Source organism: Cervus elaphus, chromosome 31 (genome assembly GCF_910594005.1).
Source record: "Cervus elaphus chromosome 31, mCerEla1.1, whole genome shotgun sequence".
In the NCBI taxonomy this organism is placed as follows: domain Eukaryota; kingdom Metazoa; phylum Chordata; class Mammalia; order Artiodactyla; family Cervidae; genus Cervus; species Cervus elaphus.
Genome location: NC_057845.1, coordinates 33270210 through 33283295, shown reverse-complemented (window position 1 = coordinate 33283295; position 13086 = coordinate 33270210). Strand labels below are relative to the sequence as shown.

Below are 13086 nucleotides of genomic sequence, written 5' to 3'. Positions count from 1 at the left end.
AATTAGGATATAAGGACTGACATGTATAGGAGATTAGGACTGACTACTGTATAAAATAGATAACTAATAAGAACCTACTATCAGTTTTCATTTCAATCCCAAAGAAAAGCAATGCCAAAGAATGTTCAAACTACTACACAATTGCACATCTCATATGCTAGCAAAGTAATGCTCAAAATTCTCCAAGCCAGGCTTCAAAGTATGTGAACTATGAAATTCCAGATGTTCAAGCCAGATTTTGAATAGGCAGAGGAACCAGAGATCAAATTGTCAACATCCATTGGATCATTGAGAAAGCAAGAGAGTTCCAGAAAACATCTATCTCTGCTTTATGGACTATGCCAAAGCCTTTGACTTTGTGGATCACAACAAACAGTGGAAAGTTCTTTAAGAGATGGGAATACCAGGTATGCAGGTAAAGAAGCATCAATTAGATCTGGGCATGGAACAACAGACTGGTTCCAAATCGGGAAAGGAGTATTTCAAGGCAGTATATTGTCATTCTGCTTATTAAACTTATATACAGAATACATCATGAGAAATGTTGGGCTGGATGAAGCACAAGCTGGAATCAAGATTGCAGGGAGAAATATCAATAACCTCAAATATGTAGATGACACCACCCTTAAGGCAGAAAGCAAAGAAGAACTAAAGAGCCTCTTGATGAAAGTGAAAGAGGAGAGTGAAAAGGTTGGCTTAAAACTCAACATTCAGAAAACTAAGATATTGGCATCTAGTCCCATCACTTCATGGCAAATAGATGGGGAAATAGTGGAAACAATGGCAGACATTAATTTTGGGGCTCCAAAATCACTGTAGTCATATATGGATGTGAGAGTTGGACTGTATAGAAAGCTGAGTGCCGAACAATTGATTATTTTGAACTGTGGTGTTGGAAAAGACTCTTGTGAGTCCCTTGGACTGCAAGATCAAACCAGTCAATCCTAAAGGAAATTAGTCCTGCTATCCATTGGAAGAACTGATCCTGGAGCTGATAACTCCAGTACACTGGCCACCTGATGTGAAGAACTGACTCATTTGAAGAGACCTGATGCTGGGAAAGATTGAAGACAGGAGCAGAAGGGGATGACAGAGGATGTGATGGTTGGATGGCATCACTGACTCGATGGACATGAGTTTGAGCAAGCTCTGGGAGCTGGTGATGGGCAGGGAAGCATGAAGTGCTGCAGTCCATGGAGTTCCAAATAGTTGGACATGACTGAGCGACTGAACTGAACTGAAGGACCTATTGTATAACACAGGGAGCTATACTCAATACTCTGTATGACCTACATGGGAAAAGAATCTAGAAAAGAGTGGATGTATGTATATGTATAACTGATTCACTTTACTGTAAGCAAAACTAGCACTGTAAATCAGTTATACTCCAATACATTTTTGTAATGTTTGTCCTTTTGTGGTTTTATTGTTGCTTGCTTACTCTTTTAATTTATGCTGTAAAGAGAAACAGAAAATAAAAATTCACTTAACAGATAGACTCTGAAATGCCCATACTGCTTCCAAATACATGAACTACTCAGGGAAATTCGTAAAACACTCAAGAATCCAATTTTGCTAGAAATTACAGATCATGTAATCCATATAAATGGACAAACTCCTCACAGAAGAGCAAGCAGATCATAAAGGCAAAATAAAAAGGCAGAAGCTATAAACTTGGTTGCACCATTTTTTTAAGAGTCAGAGGAAAAAAAAAAAAAAGACAAAGAGTGGATAGAGAGGTCTGATTAATATCAAGGAGGAAGTGACAGTAAAATCAAAGAGAGTATTTAATGGACAGAAGGGCCGAACAGTAAAGGGATATGAAATTGGAGGTCACTGACTTTGGAAATTAAGGACTAATTGCTGTCTTGTGATAGCTTTTTAAAATTTATTTATTTATTTTAATGCTGGTGGATAATGTAAACCAGATTGCAATGGACTGAGATGTCAACTGGAAGTGAATGTGTCAAGAATGGGTTAGAAATGGTAAAAAATTAATGTGTGGTTTGAGAGGACAGCTTATTCTCAAGAACCATTTAGTTTTGGTTTTGGTTTACAGGGTTTTATTTTCTTTGCATGTGTTTTTTTTCTGGTGCATATCTATAACATAGCAGTAATCCAATTAGTAATCTTTCCCATTTTTCCATTTTGATCTAAGTTACTTTCCTGTCAATCTGGTTAATTTGAAGGCTTTATTTTGATTAGTTTTTGGAAATATATCTCACTGAATTACAGTGGATAATTTATTTCTGGCATCTCCCTTCATATTATTTTTCACTCTTAATGTACAACCACGTTAATGATTGGAGGGAGTCACACCCTCTAACAGCTTTTTCATGGTTTAATTTAACCTCAATATTTGAAGGGAAGCTAAACTTACATTGGAAAAAATTAAGATATGAAAAGTCTAGTTATTTAGGTAGATAATCCAATATCACAGCACTTTTTAAGAAATTATGGCATACTAACATTTAAAAACTTGTAGAAACAACATTTTCACCTTCTCTAAAAGATCATAAAATATAGTTAACACTCATTTTGCTAAGGGGTGTGAAAATGATTAAGTGATTAATCAAGCCAATGATGCAGTAATATAGGTGTATGCTACCTTTCTTATTGCATTTTATCATTTAACCAGTAAAAATGCACTATCACACTATGATACAAACTTTTATTTTTATCAAAATCTTTCCTATTTTCCTTTTCCCTGAGTTTGCAATTGCTGTTACAAACCATCCTGAAATAAATATCTCTCATTGAAGTCAACCTAAATTATTCTGATGTCCATATGTCATTTTTCAGATATAAGCCTGAGACATCATTAGCACTAATGATGTGAGGCTGCTTCTTGTTGATACCTATTGCTATTTAATGACCCAACTACCTGAGGCAGTTTTGATAACTTGAAAAAAATGATAGAAAATCATCGAGCATTTGCTCCAGGAGAGATTTGATTACAAGTTGTTGACTAAGCAAGCCTACATAAAAGGTTTTCTGCTATCCTAGCAGAAATGATGAAAACCTAGGCCTTCAAATTATTTTTGCTTGCCTCAAATGCAAATATTAGGTATTACATTTCAGTTATAGTTAATATTAATTATTTACTTTTTCATGTTTAATGGAAATGAAGGTTATATGTTATTATCAAGTTTTTTTTTCAACTCTCTTGCAGAGGCACACACTTATAAGGAAATTGATTTTATGCACTAAGATTTTTCTGATTAAGAAAGTGAATAGAATGTGGCCATAAGTACATGGACAACTTGAATATATCATTGGGACAGCTAATATTTGTCCCATATTACCAGCTCTTCTCAAATTAACTCGACATGGTATCTTTTTATGTACCAGTCATAAACATTTATAAAATGATTTCCTTAATAAGATGTAGTGACTCAATCAACTGTTTGAATTTCAGGTTGTGATCTGAGTCCTCAATGTTGGTGAAGACCATGTTAAAAACATTTTCAGTAGCAATTTCAAAACTGCAGCAGGAACAGAAAAACATGTTTCTTCAATAACAAAATTTATTTAAAATCATTAACCTAATTAACATTTTCACCTGGTCTTCATTTAATGTGCAAAGAGGCAGTTGACGATAATAATTACACAACTACAAACTAAGTGGTCAATTAGATACACAATTACCCAATTTGCATGCACGGAAGTGAATGTTATCACTAAAGGTATTCCTAAGCATTAAAAAATATAATATACAAACAAAATTTAGTCTATTATTAAACAATGTAATCATTATTTTTTTTTCCTAAATGTGACCTGAAGATATTCTCTCAAACTTACTAATAAAATAACCCTCACATTACAAATAAGGGAAGAATGATACAGGTATTTTGAGAGATTAAGCTTATTGTTTTTTTGCATATCACCATTTCAGCATATCATCCACTTATTCAAATCCATTCATACAATTATCCATTTATTCCTTTATAATTGATACATTGAATACTGAATCTTCTACTGCAAGATTCTATTCTGTGTGTAATGCAAAGATTAAGACTCACAGGGTACTGTGTTTAGTACCAAGGGGTGATATAACATACATATGTGTCAGAGAGGGTAAAAGCAATAATAACAGCAAAAATAAAGTATGTAAATAGCTTTTTTTACATATGAAATAAAGTTTACTTTGAAAGAATTGAGAATGTTAAAGATACTTGATGGGACAGTGAGAACAGTCCATTAACTCACCCAATGATTCATAAATATCCATCAGTTACCTACTGGATACATGTCATTGTGCTAAGAGATGGGGATAAGAATGTCTGTTTAGAGGGTTTTTGTAATCAAATACTTAATCCTACTAGCAAGCTAGCAGTGGATCTTTCATCTTCCTTTAACTAGTTGAGTTTCCACAACATTCTTATAACAGAGAAAGTATATGGAATTCAGTTTAGGACTCTAACAATACATATTTTATAAGGGATTTTAGTTGTTTAGAAATCAGAGTTTTCACTTGAAAGTAATATATACATTCCACTTCATTTTTATATAATAAAATATGGAAATAATGTAACCAGGTCAAACTGCTCTAAATTCAGAGACCCGGGATGTCTCCTGAATGAACTTCAGTAAATCTCCTCCATATTATCCAATATTTAAAAGGTCAAGCCTACAAACTCAGGGAAAAATCGATGCCAACACAATTTTTTGAGGATTTTTTGGTACCAGAATTTTCTACAGATTTTCATGTAATCAGCACTGACTGACATATTCCTCTAGTGGATCACACTTTAAACTTAAGAATTTAACTCTCCCTATATTATAGACCTATGCTCATTCAGTTCAGTTCAGTCACTCAGTTGTGTCCAACTCTTTGCGACCCCATGAACCACAGCACGCCAGGCCTCCCTGTCCATCACCAACTGTAGGAGTCTACCCAAACCCATGTCCCTTGAGTCGGTGGTACCATCCAACATCTCATCCTCTGTCATCCCCTTCTCCTCCTGCCCACAATCCCTCCCAGCATCAGGGTCTTTTCCAATGAGTCAGCTCTTCGCATCAGGTGGCCAAAGTATTGGAGTTTCACCTTCAACATCAGTCCTTCCAATGAACACCCAGGACTGATCTCTTTTAGGATGGACTGGTTGGATCTCCTGGCAGTCCAAGGAACTCTCGAGATCTTCTCCAACACCACAGTTCAAAAGCATCAATTCGTCAGCACTCAGCTTTCTTCACAGTCCAACTCTCACATCCATTAATAACTACTGGAAAAACCATAGCTTTGACTAGATGGACCTTTGTTGACAAAGTAATGTCTCTGCTTTTTAATATGCTGTCTAGGTTGGTCATAACTTTCCTTCCAAGGAGTAAGTTTCTTTTAATTTAATGACTGCAATCACTATCTACAGTGACTATGGAACCCCAAAAAATAAAGTGAGCCACTGTTTCCACTGTTTCCCCATCTGTTTGCCATGAAGTGATGGGACTGGATGCCATGATCTTAGTTTTCTGAGTGTTGAGTTTTAAGCCAACTTTTTCACTCTTCTCTTTCACTTTCATCAAGAGGCTCTTTAGTTCTACTTCACTTTCTGCCATAAGAGTGGTGTCATTTGCATATTGGAGGTTATTGATATTTCTCCTGGCAATATTGATTCCAGCTTGTGCTTCACCCAGCCTAGCGTTTCTCATGATGTACTCTGCATATAAGTTAAATAAGCAGGGTGATAATATACAGCCTTGACGTACTCCTTTTCCTGTTTGGAACCAGTCTGTTGATCCATGTCCAGTTCTACCTGTTGCTTCCTGACCTGCATACAGGTTTCTCATCCCCAAGAAAAAGAAATGCAAAAAAACAAAATGGCTATCTGAGGAGGCCTTACAAATAGTTGTGAAAAGAAGAGAAGCGAAAAGCAAAGGAGAAAAGGAAAGATATACCCATTTGAATGCAGAGTTCCCAAGAATAGCAAGGAGAGATAAGAAAGCTTTCTTCAGTGATCAGTGCAAAGAAATATAGGAAAACAATAGAATGGGAAAGACCAGAGATATGTTCAAGAAAATTAGAGATATCAAGGGAAAATTTCATACAAAGATGGGCTCAATAAAAGACAGAAATGGTATGGACCTAGCAGAAGCAGAAGATATTAAGAAGAGGTGGCAAGAATATACAGAAGAACTGTACAAAAAAGATCTTCACGACCCAGACAATCACGATGGTGTGATCACTCACACTCACCTAGAGTCAGACACCCTGGAATGTGAAGTCAAGTGAGCCTTAGGAAGTATCACTATGAACAAAGCTAGTGGAGGTGATGGAATTCTTGTTGAGCTATATCAGATTCTAAAAGATGATGCTGTGAATGTGCTGCACTCAATATGCCAGCAAATTTGGAAAACTCAGCAGTGGCCACAGGACTGGAAAAGGTCAGTTTTCATTCCAACCCCAAAGAAAGGCAATGCCAAAGAATGTCCAAACTACCACACAACTGCACTCATCTCACACACTAGTAAAGTAAAGCTCAAAATTCTCCAAGCCAGGCTCCAGCAATACATGAACCATGAACTTCCAGATGTTCAAGCTGGTTTTAGAAAAGGGAGAGGAACCAGAGATCAAATTGCCAACATCCGCTGGATCATCAAAAAAGCAAGAGAGTTCCAGAAAAACATCTATTTCTGCTGTATTGACTATGCTCATTAGGTAATCCAAAATATTTGTTACTTTCTCATTCAATAACTTGAGAGCCTGAATTTCTCAGGATCCAGTACTATAAAGTAAGCTTGTACCCAGTCTTCACTATTGACCAGTTTTATCCGCAATTACATTTTGAGCAATTAGCCTGGATTATTTGGTACTTTTATTGATACTTTATCAGGCTTTCTCTCAACAGACAGGGATCAATTATAGGTTTAACTGCATGAAGTTCATATACAATTCTGGCCACCAAACTTGTACCTATAGTTGAACACTACCAAGAAAAGCAGATCAGAATGAAGGTCCTCTAATAGACGTGGAAACACTTTATTTTCAGTTTATACAATTGTTACTGTGGTTAGGTCATACAGTAAGTGTGTTTAACTTTTTAATAAACTGTCAAAAATGCTGATTTCTCCTTGAGCTTCACAGTTAAAGGATAATACTGTGGTACTATTAAAATAATAATAACAGGGTTTCACACACTGGAATAGATCTTTAATGACAGTATTTCCAGAAAGAAGAATCAATGGTTTTGGAATATGGGCTTTTGTTATTTATAGGTATGATTCTAAAGTTTTCAAATGAGCATTGAATTTATCTGACTCATTTTCAAAGGTAATCATATCACTATCAATTTTTTCTTGGAAGATAAAACAGATACGCACACCATGCAACTTTAATGTTGTCTTGAAAATATTTTTTAAACTGAAACTGAAGTTTGGTTTATAATTTCTTTAATAGCTTTAAACTAAAATTATTCTTAGTGTAATAATACTTTGATTCTCAAATTATTTTCCATTCATATACTATTCTATTTTTTTCTGGGGTATTTATGCTCTCGACTTTTTATACTGAGGTTGGATGGTCTTCTTTTAGCAATATCTTCATTAGGGTCCTCAGTTTTCACAAGAAGTCACTCTTCTAAATCAGTTGGGCATTAAAACATATATGTCATTGAGAAATTCAATACTATTACACTTTTAATTTTATAATTTTGAATAATTTGAAGATTTTATTTGTCATTTCTTCCAGATTCTTAAACTTAATGGTTCAGAAAGGTCACCTTGAGTACTTGCTAAAAATCTGAATTATCTAACATTAAATTAATAGACCAGGGCTGGATCTACAACTTTTTTATATTAAGAAAGTATCACAAATAATTCTTTTTTTTTTTTTCCAACGTAACGTATCATATTTATTACTGGTCTCAGACTGATAGTTTTGAGGAAATAAGAAACATCAGGAGCCAAGCATTACAGTAGTGATGTTCTCACTGTGATACGGCTGCTTAAATAAGTGATCTTAACATGTGTGCCACTTTTTATGTGACGCTTCTTATAGACCCAGCTTGGTTCTTCTCCAATGTCTTCTCTTGGAGTTGTACCTAATTTTATTGCCAGTTTTCATTCGAATCCATTGAGGAATGGGACGATTCTGCTTTTGCTTCTTGGCCAGGAATCGCTTGATCCTGAAAGTCTTGTGAGAAGACATGGTGCGGACAGAACTCAACCGCACATAGGATGGCGGAGAAGAGAAAAGAGCCACAAATAATTCTTATACTGTGGATAGGGGCTTAAGTTCGGTTTATATATATATACACATATACATACATATATATATATATGTAAGCATATATATATATATGATTATAGTACATATACTATAACTATAGTTGTACTATCTGTCTTAAGCCATATGTGTGTGCTAACAGGATATTGTGCGGTTTTTCTTTGGCATAATTACATTGACACTAGAGGTAATGTAGCAAAGTGGACAGTGAAAATGAAGGAAAGTGTTAGTTGCTCAGTCATCAGACTCTTTGTGATCCCATGGACTTCAGAGTCCACCAGACTCCCCTATCCATGGATTTTTCAGGCAAGAATACTAGAGTGGGTTACCATTTCCTTCTCCAGGGGGATCTTCCTGACCCAGGGATTTAACCTGGGTCTCCAGCATTACAGGCAGATTCTTTATCATCTAAGCCAACAAGGAAGCCCTAAAGTAGACTGTAGTATGCACCTAAATAGTGTTTTCTTTTTGAAGAGTTTTATTGAGACATAATTTACAGAATAATCTACAAAGATCAACTGTATAGCTAACATATACCCATGAAATAGTAACCACAATCAAGATAATAAACATATTCATCACTTTCAAACTGTTTTGAACTTTATAAACCCTTTATAAACTTTATAAACCCTTGCTTTGTCCCTCATCAATCCCACTTTCTCACACAACCATTCATGTATTTTCTGTTACCATAGAATTTAACAGAAGTATATGGACAGAGGAGCCTGGCAGGTTACAGTCCATGGGGTCACAAAAGAGTTGGACATGACTTAGCCACTAAACAACAACAAAAATTTCTACAGCAAATATGCTCTTTGCACTTTTGCATGATATTTTGAGATTCATCAATATTGTTATGTGTATTGAATGTTCATTATATTATATTGCTAGGTAGTATTCCATTGTCCAGATAAAGCTTTCTCCAGTTGAAGGATTATTGGATTACTTCCAGTTGTGGCTAATACACACAAAACAGCTATTAACATTTGTATACACATCTTTGTATTGAAAGCTGCATGAATAACTACATTCACTTTGGTAAATAGCTATATATAAAATGGCTGGGTTATACAGAGGATAGATGTTTAACATTTTAGGAAATTGCCAAAGCTATTGGAACGTTTTATGTTCACATTAGCAATGTATGACTACTTCATGGCCTCCACTTTGCTTATAAACATTTGATATTAAACGCCTATTATAAAAGCTAAAATTAAAAAGCTAAGTCTGCTCAAATATTTTAAAACCATTGTTTCATTTCTTACTGAATTTTGAGAGCTTTTAAAAATGTATTCTGAAGACAAGTATTTTATCACATAAAGTTCAAAAAATATTTTCCCCTACCTATGCTTTATTCCAAAAATTGCTTTTTTTTTTTTTTTTTTTTAGTTTTAGGTTTCATTTAGTCATTAATTTTCAGCAGTGTAAGGTATCAGTTCAGTTCAGTTCAGTCACTCAGTCGTGTCCGACTCTTTGTGACCCCATGAATCGCAGCACGCCAGGCCTCCCTGTTCATCATCAACTCCTGGAGTTGACTCAAACTCATGTCCATCGAGTCGGTGATACCATCCAGCCATCTCATCCTCTGTCATCCCCTTCTCCTCCCGCCCCCAATCTTTCCCAGCATCAGGGTCTTTTCAAATGAGTCAACTCTTCACATTAGGTGGCCAAAGTATTGGAGTTTCAGCTTCAGCATCAGTCCTTCCAATGAGCACCCAGTACTGATCTGCCTTAGGATGGACTGGTTGGATCTCCTTGCAGTCCAAGGGACTCCCAAGAGTCTTCTCCAACACCACAGTTCAAAAGCATCAATTCTTCGGCACTCAGCTTTCTTCACAGTCCAACCCTCACATCCATACATGACCACTGGGAAAATCATAGCATTGACTAGATGGACTTTTGTTGGCAAAGTAATGTCTCTGCTTTTTAATATGCTGTCTAGGTTGGTCATAATCCTTCCAGGGAGTAAGCATCTTTTAATTTCATGGCTGCAATCACCATCTGCAGTGATTTTGGAGCCCCAAAAAATAAAGTCTGACACAGTTTCCATTGTTTCCCCATCTATTTCCCATGAAGTGATGGGACTGGATGCCATGATCTTAGTTTTCTGAATGTTGAGCTTTAAGCCAATTTTTTCACTCTCCTCTTACACTTTCATCAAGAGGCTTTTTAATGTAAGGTATAGATATACCCAAATGAATGCAGAGGTCCAGAGAATAGCAAGGAGAGATAAGAAAGCCTAAAGCAAGAAAGCCTTCTTAATGCAAAGAAATAGAGGAAAACAATAGAATGGGGGAACTAGAGACCTTTTCAAGAAAATTAGAGAAACCAAGGGAACATTTCATGTAAAGATGGGCACAATAAAAGATAGAAAAGACAAGGACCTAAGAGAAGAATATAAGATTAAGAAGTGGCAAGAATACACAGAGGAACTTTACAAAACAGGTCTCAATGATCTGGATAACCACAACGGTGTGGTCACTTACCTAGGGCCAGACATCCTGGAATATGAAGCCTTCAAGTGGGCCTTAGTAAGAATTACTAAGAACAAAGCTAGTGGAGGTGAGGGAATTCCAGCTGGGCTGGAATTTCAAATCCTAAAAGATGATGCTCTTAAAGTGCTACACTCAATATGTCAGCAAATTTGTAAAACTCAGCAATAGCCACAGTACTGGAAAATATCAGTTTTCATTATAATCTCAAATAAAGGCAGTGCCAAAGAATGTTGAAATTACCATACAATTTCATTCATTTCACATGCTAGCAAAGTGATGCTCAAAGTCCTTCAAGCTAGGTTTCAACAGTATGTGAACAGAGAACTTCCAAAGGTACAAGCTGAATTTAAAAAGGATCACAACAAACTGTTGAAATTTCTAAGAGATGGGAACACCAGACCACCTTTTCTGCCTCCTGCAAAACCTGTATATGCAGGTCAAGAAGCAACAGTTAGAACTGGATATGGAATAATGGATGGGTTCAAAATTGGGAAAGGTGTATGTCAAGAATGTATATTGTCACCCTGCTTATTTAAACCTGCATATTTTATATGCAGAGTACAATATGAAAATGCCATGCTGGATGACTCAGAATCTGGAATCAAGATTGCCAGGAGAAATATCAACAACCTCATATATGCAGATGATAGTGCTCTAGTAGAAGAAACCAAAGAACAACTAAAGAGTCTCTTGATGTGGGTGAAAGAGGAGTGAAAAAGCTGGCTTAAAACTCAGCATTCAAAAAATGAGACCATGGCATCAAGTCCCATCACTTCATGGCAAATAGATGGGGAAACAATGGAAACAGTGATAGACTTTGTTTTCTTGGGTTCCAAAATAACTATGGATGGTGACTACAACCATAAAATTAAAAGACACTTGCTCCTTGGAAGAAAAAACTATGACAAATCCAAAGAGTGTATTAAAAAGCAGAGACATCACTTTGCTGACAAAGGTCTGTCTAGTCAAAGCTATGGTTTTTCCAGTTGTCATGTACTGATGTCAGAGTGGACCATAAAGAAGGCTGAGGGTCGAAGAACTGATGCTTTCAAACTGTAGTGTTGGAGAAGACTCTTGAACAGCAAAGAGATCAAACCAGTCAATCCTGAAGGAAATCAACCCTGAATATTCATTAGAAGGACTCATGTTGAAAATGAACCTCCAATATGTTGGTCACCTGATGTGAAGTGTTGAGTCATTGGAAAAGACTGGTGCTGGAAAAGATTGAAGGCAGGAGGAGAAGGGGACAAGAATGAGATGATTGGATGGCATCGCTAACTCAGTGGACATGAATTTGAGCAAACTCAGGGAAATAGTGAAGGACAGGTAAACCTGGCATGCTATAGTCCATGGGGTTGCAAAGAGTTGGACATAACTTAGAAACTAAACAAGATATAGCTCAATCTTTTTAAAACACAGATATCTAACAATTTCAGAGCATTAGTTTACTTTTATCTCTGCTGGCAGGTGTAAAATTTAGGTAATTTAAAAATGCATCATACTACCTGATGGTTTGTTTATTGACAATTGCATCAGGAATTTGTTGAAGCATTAAAGGGGACCAAAATAACATCTTATCATTTAATTTTAAAATAGGCTTGGATAATAATAAAATGAAATAAAATGCAATTTTTGCAATTCCTAATGCCAGAATATAAATATGCTTTTAAAGCCTTAAATTTGTCATAGAGCTTTTCCTTTTTTTTTTTTTTAATTCTGAAGTTTAAATTCTTCTTAGGTGGGGGGGAAATACTGAAAGATATACTTTTTTAATTCTTGTAAATAATCCTGGGTCAAATAATATTACATAAAAAGCTAGAAGAATAAAAAAAATTGAAATTCTATGCATTTCTATGAATATTGTATATAAAATTGAATAGGTCTCCCTATTTAGCTTTTAAGTTTTTCCTACAAACTAACAAAGCTGCTTTAATACCCTAAATGTAAATGATTCCTATAAATTATATTGCTGCCTTTTAAAAATTTCAGCAGATCATTGCTTGCAATTTTATCCAATCATACTGCTTCTAACAACTTTTCAGAATTGTTTTGTTGGTAAAAAACTATAAAATTAATATGGCATTATTTGTGGTAGGAAACAAAAAAACAGTTCTACTACATAGCATTATAATTTCATGTAAATATCACTTTGAATTTATTGCTCTAAAAATTCATTGTTTTAATAAACAGTATCTTGGGATGTATTTAAAAAGACTTAGTATTGTAAAGTGATTAGCCTCCAACTAATAAAAATAATTGGGGAAAAAAAAAGGATTATAATAAAAAAAAGACAATATCTCTGGGGAAAATCCATATATATTTTTAAGTTTTATATTTCAACTAATTCACATTATTAATATTAGAAAAATG

General features: G+C 35.4%; 2 protein-coding genes across 6 annotated transcripts in view; both read right to left on the bottom strand.

Annotated features, from left to right (window-relative positions):
* Positions 1-13086, bottom strand: part of CADM2 (cell adhesion molecule 2) — a 1201425-nt gene that overhangs the window by 798688 nt on the left and 389651 nt on the right. The gene's annotated exons all lie outside the window — the stretch shown is intronic.
* On the bottom strand, positions 7877-8192 carry LOC122687424 (60S ribosomal protein L39). Its single transcript, XM_043892922.1, has one exon. The coding sequence runs from the start codon at positions 8141-8143 to the stop codon at positions 7988-7990; it is 156 nt and encodes a 51-aa protein (XP_043748857.1). The 5' UTR covers positions 8144-8192; the 3' UTR covers positions 7877-7987.